We start from the raw sequence: 21,043 nt of genomic DNA on the forward strand, positions 1-21,043 counted from the left end.
TCAGCTGATTGCAATCTGTAATCCTCATTGGTAGATGCCACTAAATCTTTCACACTGCTCCTATTGGTCTATAAACATTACTCATTGGTCTAAATGAGCTGTTATTAAAATGTTTGGGGCACTCTTCGGCAACGTAGGCAGTGAAAGCAAACAAATCTGTCCAAGCACTAATATATTTTAATTTTTCCCTTTGAGATGTAGATGATGGAATCCTTAGTTAGCCAACTCAAGAGACTCAGAACTAGCCACCGCTTTTGTTCGGCAAATCTCAAGAGAAAAAGCACCAGGAAGGCCAAAGATGCACGACGCACATTTTAGTTGACAAAACTAAACTAACCAAACTTATATTTTTTGAAATAGGTGTGTAGGCTACAAATTTTTATAATTAAAGAATGTAAGGATCACAACAGCCTTAATGAATGAATGACAAATGTTTCTTGGTCAGTACCACAACTCTGCACTAACGATGAACTTCTCACAAGGGATAATTATATTTTTGTGATCCTGTAACAAATATAACCAAAGATATATTAAATAAAGACAAGAAACACAATTAGCTTTTCATCACATTTTATCATGTATGGTCATGAGTGGAGAGAAAGAGCCAGTAATGCAGCTGTATACAGAGTTCAAACCTTATTTTTTTTTTAAAAAAAGGAGACAAACTTAAAAAAAAAAGAGAAAATTGCACTCAGCTTTACAATACCTTTTTAGAAAGTAAGCCATCTAAAATTAACAATAACAACAACAACAATAATCATAGTAGCAGTCAACGTAATAGTCTTACCACTGAAAGCGGAGGATGATTGTTTAGTCTGAATTCTATTATGCTCCTTCCTAAGGTCAGATGCAGGGCAGCCAACTAGATCCTCGTTCACAGACTTCAGCGGCTGGTGAATTTCTTAAAACTCCCTAACCACTTGTATCTCGGGAAACAACTGCTGCAAAACAGTTATCCTTCACTCCGCCAGAGACAAATAACCTGCCTTCAGCTGGTAGATATTATTCATTTCCTAACCTAAAATCATAACACGCTTTACACTCCTACAAGCCAACAGAGTGGACGAACAATGAGCTAACTTCATTGTCGATAAGAGCTGATTTGAACTCACATACTACGCCTTTCTTCCCTTAACCCCGGGGTGACTATATTTACGGCCTAGCTCTAACATTATTTCGTTATGCTTACTCAGTTTTTCAGTAAGGTATGATCAATTACGACGCTAGAAAGAAAACTGGCCACGAGACCATTTAACCCAAGTCGCTACCGAAAAGAAAACCGGAGGCAAATACAATTCAGACTGCAGAATAATAAAGACAGAAATGGATGGGAGAGGGGGTAATGAATGGGTGGTGAAAGTGCATTTGACATATTTACTCTGGGAACTCTAGGCTGCTGAGCTGGATTTAATATTTAAATGAATGAATGGTGGAGGAGGTCTCAGAAAGGTGGGTAGTGGTTGGAGGGGGATGGTAGTGGGATCATATTTCCCTTTGGCTGCTCCCGTACACACTCTCATCACTGTAGGCAATGTAGAGGAAAAAGTCCTCTTCGTGATGCTCCTGAGGAAGACAGGAAAAAAGAAATTAGTGCGACATTAAAAATGTAGACGTGAGCTCACTTTAATATAAGTAAGGAAGAAAAACTACGCTGATTAAGACGTATTCAGAGAGCAGGTCAGTGAGGTAGAAAATGACTCTTGCCTGGTACAACAGTCCCATGGTAGCTGAGGTGGGTGGAATGACGTTGTTTACAAAGAAGAAGAGCGCATCCTCAGCTCGCAAGTGGATTCTTTTCCGGATGAGGAAGTAAAACTGGCCCACTGATAAAAGAGCATAAACAAGATTTATAGAATTTTAGATGCTACTGCACTGGGGTCTTTTAAATGTCATCAAGGAACTTTGCACAGTATAAAAATGCTTACCTGTCAGGTCGGAGGGGACAAGGTATTTCTTCTTGTCCAGATCTCCTATTCTGGCTTTGGGGGCTTTCTCCACAATTACCTGAATAAAAGGAAAAACAAGAGCCATTGTAAATGAATCGGGTACATTTTCCACTGAACAAAGGCTGCGTGTATCAAGCGAGAAGTAGTTTAATAGAGCATTTCACCTTTCTATGAAAAGGGATGTGAGAATACACAAAGTTCTCAGTCAAGCAGGGACGGAAATATTTTGAACCAGATGTTGCGTTTCATTTTAACAGTACCTTGAACTCGGCATTTTTTACTTGGCCAGTTAAAAAGACAATGGTATATTTATATGTTTAAAAGTCAAAAGTGAAACTACTTTTCAGTTCTATCTCTTCAGTCTAAAAATAGGATTACTACCAGATTACTACCTGCCCACACACCAGGCAGAGCATGTCACTGTAGAGCTTAAATAATTAAGATTAGTCAACGGACTGAACATCAACCAGCAACAATTTTAAGTATTAATTGGGTTTTATAAGCAATATTTCATTGGTTCCAGCTTCTCAAATGTGAATGCCTGTTGGTTTCTTTCACTTATATGACAGTAAATTAATATCTTTGAGTTTTGGACTATTGATTTTAAACTATTGATCACACAAAACAGGACAAGCATATGTCATCCTGGACTTTGGGAACTTGTGATGGGCTTGTTTATGCTATTCCTGACATTTTACATACCAAATTAGTGTTTAATTAACTGAGAAATAATTGGATGATGGTCATTAAAGCGTTAGTTGCATCAATACATCAAATTTATCACAATCTATGACTGACAACAGCTGGAAAATGAGAGGCTGTGACACTACATTGCTCTTGTACAGACAAATAGAGCTCGTCATACATGACAGAAACTCCCAACCCATGAATCTATTGTAAGTTTTGACCCAGTCAGTCATGTTGGATTAGTTTGAGTGTCAAAATGTCAATAGCTGTAGACTATAAAATCTATCTCCAGGAGCCAGGGCGACGTAAACAAGTCTCCTGTTTGTTGACACATACTATTTTAAGGTGCACTGCTGTTAGCGTTTCAACATACAGTCTGAAACTACACCCAGCTACCCGTTCAGACCTCTATCAGGCTGTATACTCAAACTGGTTTACACTGTAGTAACAGCTACGGTCGTTATATCCAGTGTGGCATTATGTTAGCTTGTATTTTCTTTGTTATTTAGTAGTATTGTGTTAAATAAATACACACGGAAGGATTATACGAAGCTATCAGGAGCTGGCCTGCTAGGTGCGGCCGTATTTCTTTCTGGTTAACCTCTAACGCTAGCTTTGCTAACTAATGTGTTGTTTGCTAACATAGCAGTCATCTATAGTGAAAGATAAGTAGAGTCAGGTGTAGTCACAGCTGAAACATATGATTATAAATATATATATTTTAGTGCGCACACTGAGTGACGTTAGCAAACGGCTAAAGAGCACCAGCATTACACTACGGCTCGCGCTGCCAAGCTAACGTTAGCTACTTACAGGTACCCTGTCCGGATACTTCTTCCTTATTTTCTCGCCTTCGGACCGCCTTTTCTCAAAAGGGTGCTCTTCTTTGTATTGAAACTTCATTGTTAAGAGAGATGACAGACGACAAGTCGGTCACTCCGAGGTTATCCGATAGCGGGCTTTGCTCAAGGAACTGCTCGAATCGCTGACACACACGACAAAAACAAACGATGCTAACTAGCCGTTAGCTCGTCCACAGCTGTTTTCCTAGTGCGACTGCGGCGGAGGGATACAATAACAACATGACGTTGCAGAGAGTGCAGCTCGCAGGGTGGGCTTTATGCCAAACTAGACCACGTTTGCAGTAATGGAAAAGTGATAATCGTTTTTTATCCAACTGAAATATAGACTCAATCTTCTTTGAGGGGGTTGTGGTCTATAATGGCGTTTACCGTGGGACTATTTTATTTTGATCAACCTCTGCGCGCAGAGACACAGGGCAGGGCTGTGAGGCGGCAGCTGTCCTTGTCATATGACCGAGGCCCAGCAGTTAGCAGCTACATAGAGAAATTAAAAAACATGCCATATTAAACACTGTCATTTTGGCTTTATATATTAACAGCGCTCTAAATCAGAGTCCTAAGACTTCATGAGGACCTTAGCAAAATGGGGAATATTTTAAATTAATATGCATTCACTCATTATGTGAGCTCAGTGCTTGAGAATGAATAAATTGGCTTTAAGTTTCGCAATTTCCGCTGTTGCCACAACATCAGTCCCAATAACATGTGGTCCCTGGGATCATGAGGATCTTCTGGAACAGAAAATAAAATGAATATTTGATTTGACATATAATATTTAGTAGTCAGAGTCACTGTTTGTCATTCATGTGCCCACGCTGCCTGCATACCTGTATACCATGCATGTGACTTGCAGCTCTGTGACTCACCCCATCTCCTCATGTGACATCTCCACCTCAGCTCTCCTCCTTGCTTTGACAGACAGATTGCATGAATCTGAAAAGTCCCTCATGTATTTACAGACTTCTCTTTAATAACAATGGAGACAGTTTTGAAAGTGAAACAGTTTTTCTGCTCGTCTAATAATTCTAGGTGATCTGGGTAAAGCTTTTGAGTCTGAATCATTTGTGGACGGGATGTTTTTCAGGTTCAAAATACAGATTTTAGAATATTAATAGTTACTGACAGCAGCTTCAGCTTAACATGAAAGCTCTTCAATAAAACCTGAGTCTTAGTATGAGGCTTATTTTTGGACTAAAGGTATGACAGATCTACATTCTAACTAGTCTAAGCCATTCCTGCTCCCTGCCAAATTATTTCCCCCCCACACAACTCATCACTGACAAACCTTGAGTAAAGCCCACTCCTTCCACCGCAAACCATAATGTGGATCCAACTCCCACAAGGCCTTCTCAACAGCGACAGCTCATCCCTGCCTTATCAGAGTTGTGGTCCAAATTACAGTAATCCATGTTTCTCCAACTCCATGTACAGTAACTCCTTGCTGCACCTACATATGAACTGCACGGTGCATCCAAGAAGCAGCAGCCTTCCCTCTCTACAGCACCCCCCAGCTTCAAGGAAGGTGTTAGGAACTCTCACAAAAGTAGTTACTCTTATCAATGACAGATGCATGTTTACTATTTCAAACTTTATCACCAGGAGGAGTTAGAGGTGTTGGAATACAACAGCTAAAGCCGTACACACTTTGCCCACCATGGTGCAGCTGCCTACCCCTGCATTAGAATAAAGAAAATTTAAAAACGCATGTCTAACGTTTAAATGTGGAGGAAAGAAATGGTTTCTACATATGACCACATGTCCTCACAACACTGACTGATCAGCTAATGTGCAATCACCGATATCCAAGTTGATAAACTAACCTGTCTGTTATGACTGAGAGGGATGAATGTCAAAAATGGTTGCGGCAATACCACAATAAAATCAAATTAAAAAAAAGTTATGCACACTTTGCAAACTGCTAAAAAAAGAAGCTAGAATTACAGTTACCTAGAAAAGCAGAATTATAAATGTGCACAGGTATCTTCACAGTGACATTTGCCTACATTTATCACAAAAGGTGAATGCACTCAGCTGCCAGTTTATTAGGTACACCACGCTAAAACAAATGCATTCTAATACAGCAGTCCTGCATTAAATCATACCTTCAAGTAGGTTTGTATGTTTGGTTTTTGTTAAAACTGTTTAGAGATGTGTTGATTCCACTGTATGATCATTTTGGAGATGAGTTTACAGTGCCTTTCCTCACTGATGTAAATGTCTGTACATACTGCTGTTGTCACAATAAAATAACTTGAAAAACATCAATGTTTGATACCATTTTTGATACCACGAAGAAAGACTGACACTGAGGGCATAACATTTAAAATGGTCATTAAAACATGACTATAACAAGGCTTCAGCATGACAGCAATGACTTTTCTTTTCTTCTTAAAACTTAACATTAAAAAAAAAAAAAAAACAATATTCTTCTTGTGGTAGTTCACATGTTCAAAAGACTCTTGTCACACATTCAAAATGCTATAAAGTGCAAGTTAAACAACAAAACTGCTCCACAAATGCAGCCATGCAACCGGAGTGAATGAGATGACAAGAAGGCAGCACAATAAGTGAGTGAGTGACAGGAGGAAGAACTGCAGCAGCGTGTGTTCATTCGCTGTTGGAGAGAAGAAACAGCAGGAAAGAAGAACTGAAACCCTTCAGATATTCACAGCTGATATGTATCAATAAATCAATACTTATGACAACACTGGTCAGTATAATGCAGCACAACTCAGCAGCACTATGGACGTCAGCCTCCGAAATGATCATACAGTTCAGTCAACCCATCTTTCAATATAATCTTGAACAATGAAAGGAGGATTTATTACATGCATTTTGTATTAGTTGGTATTAGTTTTAGCTAGCTGTACCTAATAAACTGGCAGATGAGTGTATATCAACACATACACACAAAAATGACAAACTTTGAAGTGCCGTATATGACACGATACAGGTCTTAAACACTGCAAATGTAGCCTTCATTTGGAGGCATTTCTGGTTTGATGCCTGAGTATTTGTGGATAAGCCCTTAAGTGCTATATTGTAGGCAGCTGGACTTGCTTGAGTTTCCTGAAGGCCTACGATATAGCACTTAAGATTACCAAGACCTGGATAACGGAGAATCTTCACCAACATTTTGGAAAAGTGGGAGTACTCAGTGGAAAAAAAATGCATTTCCCTGTCAGACCACATGATGGCAGCAGATATTAGCAAAACACAAATGGCACCAAGCAGAAACTGTGAATCCATTTGAGCTCTTTCTCACCCTGAAAAAAAGCTACCTACTGAACAAGCTGCAAAATATCATTCCTCCAGTATGAAAAGAAAACAAGCTGGATAATAACTGGTCGATACTGACAAGTGTTTTATTAGTAACACAGACCTGGAGACAGAGCCAATAAGAAGCCGGTGTGAGCCTTGACGAGACTGACATTGTTCAGAAGGCATTTAAAGACGGAGGGTCTAATAGTTGAACCCATACAGTAAGCGGAGCGGGTCGAAACTGAAAAGAGGAAGGCTGCAAAATTTTGAATCAAATACAAAACCAACTGCAACAAAAACAGAAGGGGGGAAAAAACTTTAAGTGCAATTTCCTATTCGATGAAATCAGGATGGCGTCAGATGGCGAAGGGGGAGAGCGAGATGTGGTGGTATGCAGAAGTCATATTATCACATATTATAATAGAGAAACAATCAGATATGGAAAGGCGGCACGGCAGTCCACATATCGTTACAAGCCATTCTTTTTTTCTCACAACTTTTCAGTCACGTCTAATCACTGAGTCCCATGAGGAGCTTCGGGGAAAGAGTGATGGTTATGGCTGAAAAAGAAAAATCTCAGGCTGCTCGGCTAGTTGTCCAGAAAAATGCCTGTGGATGGTATGTTCCAAGCAAAAGTCCATTGAGTACACCATGTAGGTTGATCCATTCGTGTTCAGGGAAAATAAACGTACCTCAGGAATCAGTGAATTACTGCTGGGGGGGATGAGGTTGATCTAAAAAGGGGCGGTTTTCTAGTTTCCCCTGCTCAGTTGCTCTGAGAGGTTAAGATAGTAAATTGATGAGTTGTCTGCTTAAGTGCAATGTCTGATGACGATGAAGAAGAAGAAGAAATAATAACGTAGAACTGTCTTTGTTGCTTTGCTGATCCTCCCCCCCCCCCGCCCCTCCCAATTGTCAAAAAAGTTTAAAAAGGGACTAACGAACACTCCGACTCACGTACACAAGCTCACCTCCATACGTACACAGTCAGTATCAGGAGCAATAAGGCAGAGAGGCTCCGTTTTGTTTTGGAAAAAAAAATACAAATAAAGAATCAAGAAGAAGGAGAAAAAAAAACCAAAAAAAACAAGCTGGCCCCTCCCACCCTCCTCAGTAGTTTCTGGGCTCTGGTGATCCCGTACTGTTCATCCCGTGTTAGGCCGTCACCCCAACCCTCATCTCCTCAGGACACGTCTGAGAGGCTCAGAGAGGGCTGGTGGGTCGTCTGTGTGGGAACGGAGGGCAGGGTGGAGGCCGGCAGAGAGGAAGAGGCTGGTCAACAAGCCCCGCCCCTCTTGATTCAGCCAATCACCAGAGTCGGTGCTGGTGGAGGTTTCGACTGAGGACGGAGCGGACATCAGCAGTGAACCTAGGAGAGAAAGAGAGAGGCAAATTAACTACTTGACACTGGGTGTTTCCATTAAAGGAACAGGTCAACAGTTAAGACATGCAGGTGTATGGTTTCTCTTTGACACCTCTGTGCTATAAGGGCCCCAACACACCAAGCTGACAGTCGGCAGTCAGTGAGCGTCTATGGCCACGAGAAGTGAAACACAAGTGAGGACAGCAAACATCAGCTTAAGTCAAGAGAACATGACATCAAAACAAACTTGTTATATTAAGTAAAGTTTTTTTTTGCCATTGAGTTCTGTAGCAGAATGGTGTGTGTTATTTTTTAGTTTTAACTGACTGAACTAGTGCCTTGAATCTGTGCTGCCACCTGCTGGAGTACAAAGTTATTTCCTCTCATGCAGGCACAGACAGCAACACAGATGCTAGTTGGCTGCTGGCTTTAGTCTTCGTGGTGTGTTCAAGTGCAGTTTCTTGGCCAAGACACAGGCAACATGAGGCAACACGACAGTTAGCCTTGTAGCCACGAGTTCTTCGATCTCGGTTTGGTGTGTCTGGGTCTTAAGTTTGAAGTTGGAGTAACATGTTCTTCTTAGCTTGACACAAAAGAATAGAAACAGGTTGCAACAGCCTGACTCTGTCCAAAGTGAATTATGCCTACTAGTACCTCTAAAGCTTACCATTTAACACTTTGTATCTCCTTTGTTTAGTAATATTGTGACTTTAGGACAGGTTACGTGCTATAGCATACTTGACAAATAACAGATAATGAATCCAACATTTGTTGGACCGAAACATTTTCACCCTACAGCTCCCTTGTTTGGTTCAATAGACGCACGACCATCTCCTTGTCTTGTGCTCCTGTTGTCTTCTCAGTAGAATAAGTTTCAAATCTTTTCCTCTACAATGAACTCTGATTTCATCAAATGTCTCTATTAAAGCAAAACAGTACAAGTATAGATACTCAACAAACAGCTGTTGTTCAGTTATAAATGCCGATCGGGATGATACAATATAACTTAACAAGCTGGCGGGAGGATTGTGTCTGGTTACCACGGAGATGACTGAATCCTTTTAAAGCGTGAATGGAAAATGCTGCAAGGCTCTTTAATTTCTGTCAAGCTGCGCTTTTCAAAAGTGTCAAGCACCCTGCCATAAATCAGGCTGTGGCAAGCATTACAGCGTGTCCTGTGCAGACACAGACGACAGAGGACTGAAGATGCTGCTGCTCTGTTAAGGTGCTGCTTTCACTACACGTCCTGTACAGACACGGTGTCAGAGGTGCTGGTCCAGACCTTTGAATCCGCCCGTTCCACTGAGCTTGAGGTGACCAGTTTGTCTGGCATGGTGTCATGAAACAGCTGTTTCTTGGTTAACATAAAAAACAACTAATGAGCACCATGGGAAACTCCATTATAGAGCTTAGATTCCCGACCCGGCCGTTATTTCCCGCCACTATCTTCGGGCTCGGACGGGTCTGGTTTACATCCAAAAACTGTGCACTCTCCTCATAATAGACCTCAGCTATGGAACCAACTACTTATCACACCTGAGGGGTGGAGCCACGGCCCCCCCTTGATGGTGCCACTGGCCGCGCATACGTGAGTTGTCAATGGTGGCAACGTGTGTGTCCGCTTCGTCGAGTGTACCAAGTGCAGCACGATGCTGGTATATGACAGCAAAAAGACGGGGACCTCGACACTTAAGAGACACATGACAAGGGTTTGCCATGGAAAGAAAGATGAGAGTCAGCCTTCAACGTCCACATCCGTATCGTTTAAAAAAAAAAAAAAAACAATGGCGGGTTTAAACTGGGCTCAGGCTCATAATTACAGTTAAAGGGCCGGGCCGGGCTCGGACAGAATATGCACGGGCTTGGGTGGGGTCGGGCTGGATTTTTTGGGACCGATCTAAGCTCTACTCCACTAGCGGGACTAACGCTGTTGTCAAGTGATACGGCGAAACCAATGAGAAGTAATAACAACAATGGCGAGCACTACACAAGATAGACAATGCTATTGAGGCTGTTCCAAAGATCGGGCTGTCACGATGCAATATCACGCAATTAACAGGCCAGCTGTAAGGGATGGCAAGCAATCAGCGTTCATGTTTTTTCTTTTTCTAAATGGAAGATGTGTATTTATACTGTGCTAAAAATGCTAGCAGCGTAGCAAGGCGATGAGCGACTATCCTGCACTGAGTGCTGTACAGTGGTCGTGTTAAGATAAGAAATATTTGGGTAAAATGCGGCTGTCACTGTGACTTTTCACCCAAACATCCAATCAAAGTAGAGAAGGGGCGGGACAAATAACACACAGACCAACCATTACATCATTGAACAACATCAAAACAGAGCAGAAATTAATACTGAGCACGTGTTTCTGCCTTCCATTCATCCACAGCAGGTAAGCTGACTCTACCTTGTGCCAACACTTTAACGGATATTCTGTATCATAGCGACCAGACGCAACCAAAGCGTCTCAGCTGAAAGAAGTGCTCCACCCCTTATTGCGCTTCATTGCTCTTCTGTGCTCTGCACTTAACAATGAAAAGTATTCAATCTGCTTTAATCCTTTATCATCTTTGCCTTTTTAAAAGCAACAAATACACCTAATAGTAGCCCAACAACAAATCTAATTTACAAAGCACTAAATTCAGGATGATGAAGTCATTTCCAAAAACAAAAAATTGCAGTAAAGCCATCACAGGGGAAATTCCTTCATGGCGACAGCCCTAGCTTCAGGCTAAATGCTGGAGGGCAGCTGACGATGTAGGGCAGTATAGGTGGGGCATCTTTAGTCATTAATCAGGCTGTGCACCACACAACATAAAAGGGGATGTGAATGGATTATTATACAACCAACATCAAGTACAGCTGTACTGAAATGCAATGAAAAAGTCGCTGCAGTTATGACAGGTGTTAATAACTTAAGTCATGTACACCAGTGGCAACCATTGTCTCTCTACCTCTTCCATCACCACAGAGTATTTCCACACAGTGTGCACAAGAGTTAAAGTGTTTGCATTGTCTCTTTTGCTTTCACGCCAACTTTATTATGCCTTTTACCTTAGTGCATCCAGCATAGGCAGCAAGTTAAGAAGTGCTGTGTCACTAGGGTCGCTGAACCAGGACTTGATGGGTATTGCATTGTCTGGAGGGCAGAGAAAAGCCAGTCAGTCGTGTCAGTGAAATGGACATGGTTGTGATTTTATGCTGCTCTGTTAAAGAGGCCACTGAGTGTTAGTGGAGCTGCAGATTTAATGTACTGTTACAGCAGTTACAATACAAGCCTTGTACTAAGAATAAACTGCTCGGTTATTTGTCCTCTTCCTGTGTCATCACAAGGTTTGTGTGTGTAGGGTCGACTTTTATGTTAAAGATACATGTGCACACAGCTAAATATACACCAATCTGGATAAGTTAAAGCCATAAAGTCTTACCTGGATGGCTACGATAAGCACCAGGCGAGTTGTCCAGGATGACAATACTGGACAGGTCATCGTGTACTACAGACAGGTCTTTAATATAACTACCTAGATCCAATGTACAATGCTGGCAAGAGAAACAACAAGACAAAAGTCACCATCAGAACAGACTTCAAAGGTCAGTGGGAGTTGTATAACCTTTAAGAAACACCCTATATAAACACAGCCTATAGTGCAGTACCTGTCTGTAGTATCTGCGTTTCAGGATGTTCCTGTTGTTGTCCAGCTTGTCTGCCACCGCTGAGCCATAGATCTCCATACTGGCTGTGAAAACCACCAGCTCATACCACTGGCTCACCTGTGCACACATGATATTGTAAGTAAAAAATTTACAGTAAGTGCTCTATAAGTCACGAGGGGTCATTATCCAAAACAAAGATAATTTTATGGCATCAGTAGTTTGAGAGTGCAGTACAATGGGGATTGATGGTAAAGATGACCGCTCACCACTTCTAAAAAGAAGTCGACATGCGGCCTTTTATGTACGAAGAATCTGACTGGGTGCTTGTCGATGACGACCTGCACGGAGACAGAAAGACACACGGTGTTTAGGCTCAAATGCACGTGCGTTCAAACTTGTACATATTTGGCCAAACACTCGTACTTTGAGGATGAAGTCTGGCGGCGTGCCAGGTCTCACTGTGGGTCTGAGGACCCCGTCATGGTGAGAGTGGATCAGCGTCTCGTCCAGGTCCAGAACCAGAATCTTCCTCTTTACTGCATCTGGAGTTCATCACACAGCATAGACACATGAGCTATTTTATCTCAGCACATTGACATGCACACAGGAAATCAGGTTACTGGGACAAATGAGGTTACACAAGGAATCACACAATGCTATTACATGCACTGTAATAACGACGGTTACTGGATCACTCCAAATCTGGATAACCAGGGCTCTAAATGGGACTGTGTATTACAATGTAGGCCGCTAGTTGTGTAAAGAACAGGCAGAATAGCCAGCTGAGAGTCACCTTAAGGGTTTTATTTGAAGAAACAGAAAACAGCATGACGACCAATTTATTACATTTTGTTCCTGAAATCTGGTGTGTACATCTGCTGAGATCAGGATAATCCTGATTTTTTTGGATCGAAGGTATCCCAATCCTACTAAAAACACACGCACTAAAAGTTTGATCCAGAACTGGATTATGTAATCTAATCCGATTTCAGAATCCTTTTCTTTTCTTTTGAACAAACCATTTTCAAGATCTGATCCAATCCTATCACATTACTTCTGAACAATTAGGCCCTTAAAACTTAGAGAGGTTACTTCATGTCAGTCTCACTTTTTTAAGGTTTATTTTAAGTACATCGTGATGGTGATGGGCAATTGCTCCTGGACCCATTTCCATTTTGCGGCTGGTTTACCTCTCTTTGGATTGATGATGGTACGTTCCATTTGCCAGCACACTTTACTTTTGGGGATAGGCTGAGCAATTAAAATACATGACGTATATCTACCCTGTCGGCTGTTGGGGCCCAGGACAACTAATTAAAATAAATTCACTTCATTTTTATAAGATAATACACCAAGAATAAATACTGCCTTTCAGGGAGTCCTGGACACGTGAATTAACAACAATTGTGACAACAAACCATAAAAACAGTTTTATGAGAGAGTTTTTGGAGCTCCCTGACAAGGCCCCAGATCAGAGACAAATTGGCATTGGCTTGGCGCTTGAAAATCGGTGCTTAAGTAGTATGTGTAAACCGCATCCCAGATATCTTGCACACAAAATATCTGAACCTGTCGGGGACTTTGTTGGCGAGCTACAGCCAATGAGAGCACGAGACACGAGTTGAGGACAGAGACAAGGACTGAGTACTGCTCCCTCTCCAAGGTGTGTGTGTGTGTGTGTGTGTGTGTGTGTTTAAGGGCACATTCACACCAGGATAGTCCGGGGGACTCGGTTCAATTGGGCAGGGAATGCTGAAAGATTTCACACCTTCACTTGGTCTGGTTCACTTTCACACTGCACTTTTGAAAGTGGACCAAATCGCCTGGACAACGTCACGCAACAGCTCGTTTGGGGGCGGAATTGCCCGAAACAACGACTGGCCAAGAAGAAAAAAAAAGCACGAGGAAGAAGAAAACCCGGTTCATCAATTAGCCAGGACTGAAAATGGAAATCCATTGTGGGTAACCACAACCAACTGCGATATATAGTTATCTGACCATATATCAATAAGCGCCTGCACCATCTCACTACTTCACGTCTGCCCATGAGATATTTTCCAACCTTTTCTTTTTTTTTAACCTCTGCTTCTCCCAGTTCGCGCTGATGGCCCAAAATGCACTGCACTTAACGTCACTTCCTCTCTTTGGTTCGCAGATTGTTGGTTTGCATTTCCCAATGTACGCAAACCGCACCAGGGTTCACTTACAAGAGAACTGAAACCCCCAGTTTTCAAGCAGACCAGGGTTGGCTCGTTTGGTCTGCACCAGAGTTCGAATGAGCATTCACACCACTCTAAACGAATCAGACTATCTGAGGAAGCGGACCAGGGTTCGTTTAAAGCGGACCAAATAGCGCCAGTGTGAATGCGTCCTTAGTGTCTACCCACCAACCCTGAGTTGTGGTTCAACCAGTGTATCGTATGACATACTCATCAGAGGTTCCTGCTGAACTTGCAGAACTTGTAGTGTGTGACCCCCCCTGTCGCTGGTCAGTCATGTAGTGTGAAAACCGCAATGACTTCAAGACCGCAGTCTCAAGACAGCAAGATGTGTGCTGTGAGAGTACAGAGTACAGCCATCTGACAACTAGTAACCTGTAAACTAGTAATATAATAATGATACCCATAATATGCACTAAGATACGACACAGCATTTTTTGGCCAGGAGGTGCAGATACCACCTCCTGAGGGCCTTTTCTGCCAACCTTATTCTGTTATGAGAGGTATTAGAAAGCAATGTGACACACAGACTTGGAGACCACTGGTGATACAGTTATAATTTTGTTCACTATGTTGTCAATACCAACAGAAATACCAGCCATTTACAGTTAAAGGAATTACTCATTCACTTGAAACTGGACCTGGATCTCTAGCCGAGGTCACTGTTGTGAGTGAGAGGCGAGGAAAGTGAAACTGAAATGCAATCCTTCCTTCAAGTCAAGAGAGTTCTTTTGAATGAGCTCTCTTCAGGTAGAAGGGAAATGCATTCGGAGCACACACACACACCAGCCCATGCTAAGTACTGCATTAAACATTTGTACTTCCTCTCCACTTCCACACCACACACACACACAGACACACACACACACACATCTTGTCATTGTTAGGGTCAGAGAGGGAAGCTAAATTTATTTGGTTTTTTTTGGTCACCATGCCACCGTGTTGGGTGGATCCTGACATAAACCTGCTGCAATAATTCACTGTTTTACTTAAATGCTTTTTTGGGACAATGATAGTTTACCTAGCACAGTGGCTAACTGACCTACAGCCAAATAAGGCAGTCTTTTAATTTTAGCATTCTGGTTAAAGGCCTTGAGAAACACTATGGTCCGTCTGCTGCCTTTTTACTAGTAAAGGCTTTCTGTGCAGTGTAAAAATGTCAAACATTATTTATGCAGTATTGATACACAGATCCTTGGTATTTCACACTGGCCTATGTATTATTAAACATGAATATTATTGATCTGTGATAACGGCAACTCCAGGGGCCAGATGCACGAACGATGTGAACGCACGAAAACCACGCGTACGCCTTTTCCCACACATAACCTGGTAAGAATGTGCAGTGAGAATGTGCGCACCTCACACACTCTTCAGACCAGACGTGCACACGGTTTTAGCTGAGAAAGCTGCAGGTGAGACGATGAGGACGAGTTTAAATGTAAGTTGAGAGACGGAAAACATTGCTTTAACATTGACACACGAGTGCTATGAATCATTGATCAGCCTTCTGACATTTCTCAATACACATGGTTAGGGTTTTACTGTGATGATGGTTTTCAGAAACGTGACAAATTTGTGGTACTGGTGCAACAAATATTTACAGCTGTGCTTAAAGACTGCTGCTCTGGCACGACTGGAGAACCACGCTGATGCAACACAGTCAGTGACATACTGTTGTTGAGGTATTTCTCATTGACAAATGAATGGTGGAGGGGCACAGGTATCAACACGCAAACAGATGATTAAGGCTGTTTCTACATCAATTCATGGCGAACACTGGGTGTGGAAATGAAGCTCGTGCCCATGTGCCCACTTTAACAAAGATTGAGATTTATAAAACAGAATTACACAGCACACAGCTTTATAAATGTGAGGAACAGAATGCGTAAGCTTTTGTTTTACTCGTGACTCTACACAAGAATTTTATGCAACTGGCCCCATGTGTTGAACCTTTCCTGTACTTCTGATACATGCTGATTGGGATGTGTGGTCCCCTGCACCTGATTGGGTCCACCTGCTGAGGCATGGCCCTTCCCTACTCTTGCTTCCTGTCTTCACAAACCTGGGTCCTGATTGGAGCCGCATCCTGTCTAGCTCTCCAATCTAGACGGTGCAGCTAGCAACTCAGAAGACTTTGATGCAGAATTTTTTCCTGGGTGCAGGGGTGCTGTTTTGAAGGTAAGGGTTTTATTTTCACTTTTGGTTTTGTTTCTGCAGGTAGTGCAGCACCCTTCCTTTGTTGCACTGACAGATATTAATCTCATCTACAGCTGTGCAACAGATGGACATTTCCTTTAAAGCACTGATGTTGTCTGAGGGACATTCAGGTGTGCTGTCAGCAAACCCATCCGTTATTCTTACTGCTTGTTTGTCTTTCAGTTGTAATGACGCAAGAACGTTGTCACACTCTACTGTTGTTGAACCAAACTTAAGGCCAGTGACTTACATGCAAAATCTTTCTTTGCATTCTAGTTAAAAGTCACAGCAGTGCACAATTACAGGCCAATGTAGCACAACAGGTTCACTGAAACAATAAAAAAAGAGAATACAGGCCAACTGATTCATCTCAATAAATATATACAGCCTATAAGCACGACACACAAATGACAACTTGTCTGAGTTTCCTCATATAGAGAAGGCATATTATAGAAGTCTAGAAATACTCATGATGTTCATTTGACGACGGTCCTGAGAACAAGGTCAGTGTGTGTCTGTGCACAAGGACGTTGGTATCTTGCTGATAACTTTTGTTTTCTGCACAATCCTTTCTTTCTTGACAGACTGGTTTGACTTGTACTTAAATTTCCAAGTTACAATTATGTTGTGATAGTGTCTGCCCTCTATCATTTTATCTAAAAAAAAAAGTAGTTAAAGAAGTTACACAGGGACCCAGAAATGTAGCTTTGCAGTCACATTATGACATCATATCATGTACTCACTGAGTCTGTTTCTGGAAATAGGTGACAGAGGCAAAGTGTCGTATCGCACCGTCTGATACTGGATTATCTGCAAAGGAACAAGGCGAATGAAACAGTCAGTCAATCCGTAACAGATCAGCACACTGTTAATACAAACCCTACACTGAGCTGTAATGAGGTAGCTGCACCATGGATGGTTTTCAAACGCGTCTGTTTTCTTTGTGCTTTGATTAAAGATGAAAAAGGGGGGACTACATGTTTGGCACCAAATACACTGAAGGCTCCAATCTTTTCATTTCCTACTGCACTCTAAAAGTGTCTGATTTCATCTCCAAGACAACAACATCTTGTGTGACTTTACACAGACGACCAGTATTAGTGTTTTAAGAATCCTCTGGGGCATAACGGCAAAGTGGTTTTGCGTCGTTTTAGTTGCTGCAATCCATAATCCAATTTCAGGGAAGCATCACGACTGAAACTTAGCTGAATGAGTTAGAGCAGAAGTATGGCTTTATCTCCCAAACTTTATATTTGAGAATTTAGACAATACATTCTTGGGGAATGTACATCCGAGATTTAGGAAGAGAACAGAGGAAGACACCAGGCTGAAACGAACTTGTGTCCACCCCATGACTCCTCCTCTCCAACTTCCTTGCTGCGCACCGCTCAGGATGACTACAGAGAGGACCCTCTCCAGTGCCACTCTTGCCCAGGGGCTCTGCACTTTCCTTCACAGGGCTATTTATATCCCCCCAGCTGTCGGTGGGTGTCAGTGGAGCATGGGGCGCACACACAGAGGGAGACTTGCAGGGTGACTTTGACTGAGCCTGGGCTGCTTGGTACCTAAGCCTTGGACAGGGCCTCCCTCTGTGTGCGCCCTCCCACTGCTGCCTGGCAGAGTAATGCTCGGGGGAAGCCTATTGGTGCGAGCAGCTGCTGAGCACCGCAGGGGGACCTCACCCTCGACTTGGCTCTCTGCACCTCCAAGAGCGTCCATCTGGACCCCAGGCCTGCAAACTCAGACTGAGTCCCCTACCTACAGACTAAGGCTAAATCTAACATTTCAAATATTCTTGCTCTGCTAACCTGACCAACAGCCGCCCCCCAAAAAATCTAACCTTCAATGTTCGATGATTTAAACGGGAGAAATGCAGCTAGTCCTTGCATTTGTGTGGCTGTACCTGAGATACTGGCAAGTGTAGTTAAGAAATAGCTCTTTAAACTTGAGCTAATGACAGAGAGGATAATTTCAATATTATTTGTTTTCTAATTAAGTTTACTATCATAGAAGACTACAAAAACCTGCAGATTTTCACAGCAAAGAAGCTGAAACCAGACACAAAAAATGACATTAATTATTATCTGATTATCAAGGTTTTTGCAGATTAATTTTCTGTAAATTAACTAATCAACTAATCATTTCAGTGACTATTAAAATTAGGAGTTTTGTGTTGTGTAGCCAACTGTTGAACCACTAACTCCACATCAGACTACACGCTGTCACTCACTCATGCAGGAGATAATAAGCAGAGCCATTACGCAACATTAATAAACAACCATCTCTGCATCTGTTGACACAGAGTGGCATGCGAGGGATTATTACCTGGTCCTAATATCTATAATCCAGTAGAGCTTTTATTGATCCATATGTTTGGATCGGATCACTTCTCGAAGGGAAACACCTTAAGTCCTACCTTACTCGCAGACAGCAGAGGAAACAAGGTGATTATTAGATTAATAAATTAGGTTATCATAACAAACTGGGGGATTCAACTTTAGCATCAATCCCTTGTTTTAAAAGTACTGAGCAGGTCAGGTGTTAACATCTAACCTCAAATCACCTGCTTCAGGATCACCTACATGATACACTACGTTCGCAGTCACTGGATCATGACATTGTTCCAGTGCATCACATATTGTAAACAACAGCGCTAAACTGTGAGTGAGAATGAGAGAAACGGAGGGAGGGAGAGAGAACAGTACACTCTCTGTGCTGACATAATCCCTCTCACTTCAGCCATAACATGGACTGGACTACTCACTCTCAGGGCCTGTTGACAACCCGCAAGTGTTGCTACCACACAATAAACCGCAGACAAACCTCGACCGGCGAGATGATTACAACACACGGGGCACTCCTCCAAGCTTTGTTGGGCTTGATACTGAGCTAGAGTCGAAGTCCACTCATGTTACACCACATATGCATGGCTATTAACGACTCGACAACACCTGTGCGTGCGTCTAAGTTATGGGGAGACGACTTCTGTCATCTTAAATGCCATGTTTATTGTGGAGGCATTTGAGAGCAATTGAAGGTGACTTGCAGACTTGTCCTGGCTGCTCCTCTGATTTAGTGTTTGGATGTAGATGAATGAGCCATTCATTCATAATATCACATCACAACCAGGTGCCTAGAGACCTTATTTAAGAGCGAAAACAATTAGTCTATTAATCAATTGCTGATAACTGATTGACTGTCATTTACCAATGACTGCACGTATGGTTTAAGTTACACAAATGTAAGAATTTGCTGTCTCTCTATCATTATTAAATGAATTTCCTTCTGAATAGCCTTTGGCTTTTGGAGACTTTCTGACATTTTATAGACGAATTGGACAATTAACTAATTGAAAATATAATCTAGAGTTATCAATAAGTTGCAGGTGGACATTTAGGTGCACTTTTAACATCCTGTGTGGTGCTTAAAGTACTCCTTGTGTTGCAAATGTGTTTTCACCATTCATTATCCTCTTCTGAATTAAGTTTCAGACACTCCTAGCACTCATTATGCTGAATGATCAAGCAATAAATTTGACACTGCTGTTATTGAGTGGGAGGTTGGTGCTACTCAGTCACATTTACATAATATTGGTAAATGGATGCACATAAGGAGACAGGAGATAACATCACAGGTGAGACACACAGGTAGTACAGCTCTCTGAGAGCTAACTGAGCATCCTTGAAGGTGTAACCTGGGAAGCATGGCAACCTAAAGACTTTGCTCACTTGTCACAGAAACACATCAGGATCAACTGCCATATATCTTTCAACCCCCTTCTCACCGTTCGTAGGTGCTTCCTGAGGATGTACATGATGAAGCCCCATATTCTCGACGTTACGCCGAGAAAAGTGCGGATGCCAAGTAAACACTGCCGGGTCTTCAGCATGTTGACGACCACGCAAAGACCCCACAGTAACTCAACTTCAATTCTGAGTTGGTAGCACTCTCTCGCCTCAAGTTGTCGGGATAATTACGGAGGGAACTTGCTTGCTAGTGGTAGTCAAAATCCGTCTTTAGCCACAGCCGCCAAACTAGCAATTCAAATTAACAAGAGGCCAAGCAAACGTGTGAGTACCTCGCTCTGCACACTTGTGGCACAATTAGCATCAAATAGAGTGCATTCGCATTGTTACTGTGGGAGACAAACGTGGACGTGGTCAAAAGAAAAGCTGCTGCACGACGGCTGCTGCTGTATGGACCTTAGCACGCAGCTCGTTGACAAGCTAGCTCCGGAGCTAGCTGTGTACCAACTACCGTTAGCTAGTAGCCGCCGAGCTACCGCTAGCTCGACAGGGTGACCACCTTGAACCTTGGACAAAAATACCCCAAAAAAGCTGTGGGGCCGCTCGTTGTCAGGCACCGGGTCAGCGCGACTTCACTCTGTGCGGCGTCCGAAGAGAGACAGCTTTGTAAAAGTTCCCCAAAGTCAAACCGGCCCGGTTAAAATCAGTTTGTAGTCCAGTGGAAATCCGGAATGAAACTGCGAGCCGCCATCGCCGCCTTGCCGTCACTTCCGCGAGGAATCCTGTGGTCGCGCGCAGCACGTCCACGTGGAAAGAAAATAAACAGACGTGAACGAGCAAACGTGTGAGCCTGATTCAAGTCTGTTTAAATTAGCCTGGTTAGCCTCTGTGATTTTTCAGACACTAGTTTATTGTTTGTAATGCAGTTTGATTTTTGCCTAGACATTTTTGTGTATAAAAACATGTTGCTTTACTTTAGCAGTCAATAATCCAATATATGTCACTGTGATTCAGGTGAAGTTTTAAGTTTTCAAGTTTTAAAACAATCATGGGCGTAGTTTTTTCTTTCAAAATTGGTGGGATGACACAATGGAAACAGGGATGG

The 21,043-nt window shown here is 42.4% G+C and overlaps 2 protein-coding genes across 2 annotated transcripts; both read right to left on the minus strand.

Annotated features, from left to right (window-relative positions):
* Nucleotides 1–553: 553 nt before the first annotated feature.
* gabarapa (GABA(A) receptor-associated protein a) lies at nt 554–3,690 on the minus strand. Its single transcript, XM_049568517.1, has 4 exons — nt 3,447–3,690; nt 1,926–2,004; nt 1,705–1,823; nt 554–1,563 (listed from the first exon to the last, which is right to left on the minus strand). Exons 1-4 carry the CDS (start codon nt 3,534–3,536, stop codon nt 1,483–1,485), a joined length of 369 nt encoding a protein of 122 aa, XP_049424474.1. The 5' UTR covers nt 3,537–3,690; the 3' UTR covers nt 554–1,482.
* Nucleotides 3,691–6,840: 3,150 nt separating this feature from the next.
* ctdnep1a (CTD nuclear envelope phosphatase 1a) lies at nt 6,841–20,707 on the minus strand. Its single transcript, XM_049569041.1, has 8 exons — nt 19,977–20,707; nt 16,936–17,002; nt 12,198–12,316; nt 12,041–12,112; nt 11,775–11,891; nt 11,549–11,660; nt 11,175–11,259; nt 6,841–8,126 (listed from the first exon to the last, which is right to left on the minus strand). The coding sequence occupies exons 1-8, from the start codon at nt 20,079–20,081 to the stop codon at nt 8,066–8,068; spliced, it is 738 nt and encodes a 245-aa protein (XP_049424998.1). The 5' UTR covers nt 20,082–20,707; the 3' UTR covers nt 6,841–8,065.
* Nucleotides 20,708–21,043: the final 336 nt, after the last annotated feature.

Source organism: Epinephelus fuscoguttatus, linkage group LG23, assembly GCF_011397635.1.
Source record: "Epinephelus fuscoguttatus linkage group LG23, E.fuscoguttatus.final_Chr_v1".
Taxonomy (NCBI): Eukaryota; Metazoa; Chordata; class Actinopteri; order Perciformes; family Serranidae; genus Epinephelus; species Epinephelus fuscoguttatus.